Source organism: Helianthus annuus, chromosome 13, assembly GCF_002127325.2.
Source record: "Helianthus annuus cultivar XRQ/B chromosome 13, HanXRQr2.0-SUNRISE, whole genome shotgun sequence".
In the NCBI taxonomy this organism is placed as follows: domain Eukaryota; kingdom Viridiplantae; phylum Streptophyta; class Magnoliopsida; order Asterales; family Asteraceae; genus Helianthus; species Helianthus annuus.
Window position 1 is genome coordinate 47,312,112 of NC_035445.2, and position 5,957 is coordinate 47,318,068.

Below are 5,957 nucleotides of genomic sequence, written 5' to 3' on the forward strand. Positions count from 1 at the left end.
TAATATTTAGAGAGAATTTAAGAATAAATCATATTTTTGTTCATACCCTAAGACTCATAACTTGTTGAATTACTTGTTCACAACAGAAAATTGATTACCACATTGATAAACTTAAATTATCACAAATAAAGCATAGTAGAGTATGTATACTATTACTGCTAAGAAAGTCATCTAACTTTATGCCTGGCAAAACGTTCAGGTCAGGTTGAGTTGGGTAACGGGTCAAAACGGATTCTGGTCAGAATGGGCTAATTTAAATTTGGTTCTTGACAAAATAGGTTTGGGTTAAAATAGGTTCAGGTCAAAACAGGTCAATTAAAATATAAATAAATGACCATAATTATTTGTTGTCAAAAATTTAGTCATAAATTGTCAAAAATTGCTATAAAAGGAATAAAAACAACCATATTTAAGCCTGAAATTTCATCATATGCCTAAGCATCAGCAATGCAGATGCAATAGTAAAATAATAGATCATCAACTTTCAATTATTCAAATGCCAGGTATACATCCTTAATAGTAGCAGCTCCATATAGCTTGTCAAATCTTTGAAGCATAATATATTATATAAAATACATGCCAAAAACAATAAGAAAACAACGAAAAACTAAACTATTATGCTAATTCAACTCGAAAAGGGTACAATGGTCTGTTCAACAACTTCATAAAATTGTCAATTCAGTCTAATGTTACCTCCTATGAATAAAAACAGCCTACAAATAGCCTACAACCAAAGCTAGTCAGCATTTGATATGGTTAATGTTTCGTGTTTCATCAGCAGAGCTAGTTTGGCATGTCAATAAACAGAGTTATACTTATACCTCAACAATCCAATAGTGTGTTGAGCATGGTTACAAAAACTAATAGTATATTATTTCAAATAATTTTGAAAGACATGATTTAGAAGGTTGTGTTCAAAATACAGTTTGAGCCACTTTCACCCAATCAACCCATTTGAGTGTTTCCTAATTAACTCGTCCTTTTTACCCATTTTGCCCTTTAAAAGAAAATAACGAACCGAATCCAATTCATGATCTGCCATCTTTTCACTATGCAAGCCTCTTAGGACATTCTTGCAAGCATCAACAGCCCTATGTAACTGAATTTGAAGCCAACTGGTTAAAAAGCATAAATACACGTAATAACGGTCTTCAATATGAGATATTAATTTTGTAAATTAAATAAACGCACCTCATTCGGTGTAGATGTTACCAACAGATGTGACCTGCATCTGACGCTTCCCTACAATTCCACTATAGGAAGTGATGTACTCGGGCTACGCTAGTCAATCGGGATGGACCTGTGACAAACAAAATGCAATCTTGCATTCAATTAGTAAGTATACTGGAATCATAACAAATACATTTTTGTGCTTCTAAGCAACAAAAAGAAGAGGGAACCTATTTTAAAAATCTAAACATCAATATTTTCAAGACAACTTCTTACACGATGCTAAGTAGAAGTTCATTGATGAAAACATTACTTTTAGGATATGATAACTATAAATGTACAGTAATAATAGCTTTATCGACTATATATAGCAAGTACCTATAGAATTACCAATTACTTTATGGTAGAAGTGAAACAAATAGATAATTTATGTGTAGAACTAAAAAAGAAAAAAAAATAAAGTGGTAAAGAAAACTGGTTAAATGGGTCAAACGGTTTGAAGTTGCCCGAAGTGCGTAGTGAATTCAACCTACAATTACTTATAAATGGACAAAAGAACAATTATTTATAAATGGACAAAAGAACGTCTGTTCAATGACAACACAGACTCGCTGGACCAAACCTATGCAATCACCGCATAATTTAAGAACTTGAAAACCGACCTGTTTTAGTGGCGAAGGAGACCCTTTTTCGGCAGAAGTGGACATTTTTGCTGCAACAAAAGTATCAAACTTTTACAAATGTCAAACCTTTCATGATAGAATTCATGAAATTTAAATCAAGAAGAAATGAAACTCATAAATTGGCTTACAAATGATACACTTGGTTGTTCCTACGGTGCCAATCTAGATGTAATGTGCATAAAAACGTTGGTCGAAACTTCGACCCGTTTACTTATAAATAGGTTGATTTGGCTATGCTTTATGAAAGAGGGCGATTTGGGTTATCTTTTTCTCTAACAACTCAAACTAAAAACAAATGCAATAAAAGGAAAACATGTTGAATATGTATAACCGATTCGAAGTCGCCATCATGTAAATTGCATAAAACCTCCCCAATCATTATATCAAGAATATAGAAATGAGAAATCTATTGAAATAACATACTTCTTATAGTCATATTTAAGACACTGAATAAATAAGCTAAAGACCTAAAAAAATGAGAGATCAGTTTGGGTCAACCCAACTCATTTTAACCAATAACAAATTACTAATGTCGACCCGCTACAGTGTTACCAAACTCGTTGACCTGCCCGTTTTGCCACATTTAGTTATCTGATGTGTAGAATCTAAGAGAACTTAGAAGCATAAAAATCTTACCTTTTATGCACACTGGTATTCTCCTACCTGCACATTATATAAAATTAAGCATCAATTAGAAATAAGAAAAAAAGAAAGCTCCCAGCACCTATTATGTAACATTAAGCATCAATTAGAAATAAGAAAAAAAGAGCTCCCAGCACGCACCCTTTGATAGATATATTTTTACCACTTCGCCCATAACAAAAACATTAAGAATGAGCAGCCATTTCCTTAGCAAGAGCAGAGTTCCTCGTATCATCATCTGTAAAACTCGAAATGTAAATCTAAAAACATAATTTCTTAAGATCTATACACGCCTGCTGGTGCTTCAGTGTTTGTGGTGGATTGGACAACCTGCGGTGCAGTGATCAAACCATAAGGCGGCGGGACTTGATGATTAGGAGGGGCGGAAACAGCATAGGAGGCATCAGCCTGCAATGGTAAGTTATAACCTTGGGCCGACTGCCTAGTCGGCATATAATAGACCAAAAAATGTTGATCAAGCGCCGGATGTGGGAAATGATAGTGAGTTTGCGATGGGTATATCTGGTAAAAAAACGCCATTGGAATCGTTAACAATAGTTTAAATGAACTGTTGTTAGGATTTGTTTATCAACTCGCGCAGCTGGAGTTGCAAGTAAACACACAGAATCTTTAACTTGTTGCCTTTGAATTCTAGTGTTTGATAATAACGTTATTTGTAGAAAACTGAGCATCTGTAGGTTGATCTTGATCAAACCACAGGTGGTTTACCATCATTGCAATTCAACCTTCCTCCCCAACTCCGCCATCATTGCAATTCAACCTTCCTCCCCAACTCCGCCAACTTCGCCGGTTTCGCCAACCAATGCATTAATGCAACACTTTCACGCAGCCGGATACCGATTCTTAGGTGCCAGCCTATACCAAACCGCCACCACTTTTATTTATAAATACAAACCCATACCTCATTTTTTTCATACAACTGATATCTCTTTCTTTAGTCTCTCCCATCTTTATTTTTTTATTTCCAAAATTCAATTCACTTTTGAATTTCCATGGATCCATACCTAGACTTGAACAAAATGATTCAACAGATTTTAAATTAATATAACATGACTGAACTTGGAGTTTAAATTAATATATCCTACCACGGTCCATAGTTGAACATGAATTTCATGTTGACTTTTCCATTTCCGAAGTGACCCTACTTTCTTTCTCCATTTTTGTCTAGAAAACGAACCTGCTTTGTTCAATTAAACACCCAGCTATCAATTTATGATTCTTAAAGTCTCAATAATCAGTTTAAAAGCAAATGTAAACATATGGGATAAAAGGTACATATTAAAATACCTGGCTTGAAGAACACATAAAGCCCAAAATCAATTAGTTAAAAGGAAAAACCTTGATTCCTTTCTCGCTGGCTCAACACATTGTTTCAACCGGTTTGATATATATTTAGTCTAAGATCAGAAGTGATAGTCTGGACATATAACATATCAAAATGGGTTGAAATTACCAAATAGTATATGTACGGTGAATTCGATCAGGAACTTTGTCATCACAAAGCTTGTTTCCATAAATGAAATAAAGCAAAATGCAAGCCTAAAAATTTACACAAAAAGAACCTTAAGAAACCGATAAAAAAGTCAAGACTACAGAGGAATTGAAAACGAAACACATACCTTCTCTAATAACAAATTGATGCTTAAATTTATGAGTAAAATTTCACAGACCTAACTCGCACTGCACCTGAAGAAAATAAAAAACAAATAAACAATTAGGGCAAGAGACAGATTAGAAGAACACAAACAGTTTAATACATTGGCAAAAATCAAATGTGAAACACTCAATACTGCTAATCTCACCTTTGTTTTGCTTGACAATGGCAAAAAAATGAGATCAAAATCCATAAAATCCCAGGGTTTTATTAGCCTTGATATTGATGTAATTCCAATGCCCTTCGTTTAGAGGCAGATCTCATTCACGATTTGCAAGTCCTCCTTCAAGTAATTAAGATAGACACTGTTTGTCACAAATTAGAATTCACAAAGAAATATATAAAATCACACACGCTATGGAGCCCTAAATCGCAATGATAAACTGACAAACAAAATTAGAAGAGTGAGAGATGGAGCTTACAATTTTGGGAATCATGAAAAAGAATCAGAGAAAAGAGAGGAAGAGAAACCCTAGGTCGGCAGAGAAGAACGCGAGAGCGATTTATGTGAAACCCTAGTTGGTGATATGAAGAGTGATCATGATCCGTTATTTTGTTGGATCAACAAAAGAACTTATTCGATTTACCTTTTATCAGATGTTTGAGATTGAGAGAGGAAGGATGGAGAAGAATGACAGGAAGCTTGGAGAAGACGCTGAATGTTGGAAACCCTAGTATGCTAATGAAAGGTCGGGTTAGATGATTTAAATACGGGATACACAAATGACCCGAAATATTGTAAATGGATCCCGCGTTTGGTTCACTACAGGGAAATCAATATGGAGCCTAGTTTTGGCGGGAAAATGAGGAATAGAGCCTCTAGATGGGTGACACGTGTCCCCTAATTAAGGCTTTTATTAGGTTGTATAGATATATTAGGCCTAAACTATTCGGACACCCTCTAAAGCTATTTGGACACTTTTGGTGCCCTAGACGCCTCGTATAGGACTATACGAGGTGTCTAGGCACAGAATTCAAGGGGGTCTTCAGGGAATGTCAGGCGCAACGTTTAAGAAACCCTAGATGCCTCGTACAGGCCTATACGAGGCGTCCAGGTGTTGGGTGTTTTTTGGTTGAAAGAAGGGGTGTTTTGGTGGGGTATTTTGATAGTTTTTGGAGGTGTTTTTTTAGTGAAAATTTTTGTGTTTTTAAAAAAAGTTTTATTTTTTGCACTATAAAAAATTTTACCGTTTTCAGAGTCGGTTCGTTAATATATTCGATCGGTTAAATATTATATTGTTTTTAACATTTTACCTTTTTAAATATTATTCTTCCGATTAAAAGTTTATCTCGTTTAAATATTGTTTCCGTATTATATTCAAAATATATATTATTTCCGTATTATATCAATTTAAGACAACAATCATTAAGTAAGCGAATAACTGAAAACAAACGTAAATATGAAGATAACTTTTGTACATCCATAACAAAAATATATAAGATAAGTTTGTACATCCACAACAAAAATAAAAACCACAACTGGTCTATGCCTCATGCTCCGAATCTAGATCTCGCTGCTGCGGCTGTTGCTGCTGATGTGGTGCTCGAGGTGGTAGGAGCGGTATCGGGGGTAACCCCTCTCTCTCATCTATCCTGCTCGGCCCGAACCATCCAACCTATCAAATCGTTGAGCCTGTCAAGCTCGGCTCGTATCTCCGGATGTACTGCAGCTCCTGGAGCATGACCTGGAATAACTTGACGTGGAAACTAAGGCGCCCCGAGAGGTGGTGGTGGCTGTGGCATCGCTGGACCGTCTAAATTCACCGGAGGGTCCGGCAGGAGTACTA

General features: G+C 35.5%; 1 protein-coding gene across 16 annotated transcripts; it reads right to left on the reverse strand.

Annotated features, from left to right (window-relative positions):
* Positions 1 to 602: 602 nt before the first annotated feature.
* Positions 603 to 4,977, reverse strand: LOC110885823. 16 transcript variants are annotated; one of them, XR_004876084.1, is made up of 12 exons: positions 4,593 to 4,928; positions 4,319 to 4,453; positions 4,136 to 4,202; positions 3,970 to 4,055; positions 3,804 to 3,870; positions 3,602 to 3,693; positions 3,277 to 3,520; positions 2,637 to 3,241; positions 2,490 to 2,516; positions 1,833 to 1,882; positions 1,192 to 1,300; positions 603 to 1,099 (listed from the first exon to the last, which is right to left on the reverse strand). XR_004876084.1 is itself a non-coding variant. In XM_035981531.1 (10 exons), the coding sequence occupies exons 4-9, from the start codon at positions 4,028 to 4,030 to the stop codon at positions 1,286 to 1,288; spliced, it is 342 nt and encodes a 113-aa protein (XP_035837424.1). In that variant the 5' UTR covers positions 4,031 to 4,055; positions 4,136 to 4,202; positions 4,319 to 4,453; positions 4,593 to 4,977; the 3' UTR covers positions 603 to 1,115; positions 1,192 to 1,285. The 16 variants fall into 16 exon arrangements, 2 of the variants coding, with proteins under 2 accessions (XP_035837424.1, XP_035837423.1); XR_004876083.1 differs by having other exon boundaries at positions 3,602 to 3,870; positions 4,593 to 4,932; XR_004876082.1 differs by having other exon boundaries at positions 3,804 to 4,055; positions 4,593 to 4,929.
* Positions 4,978 to 5,957: the final 980 nt, after the last annotated feature.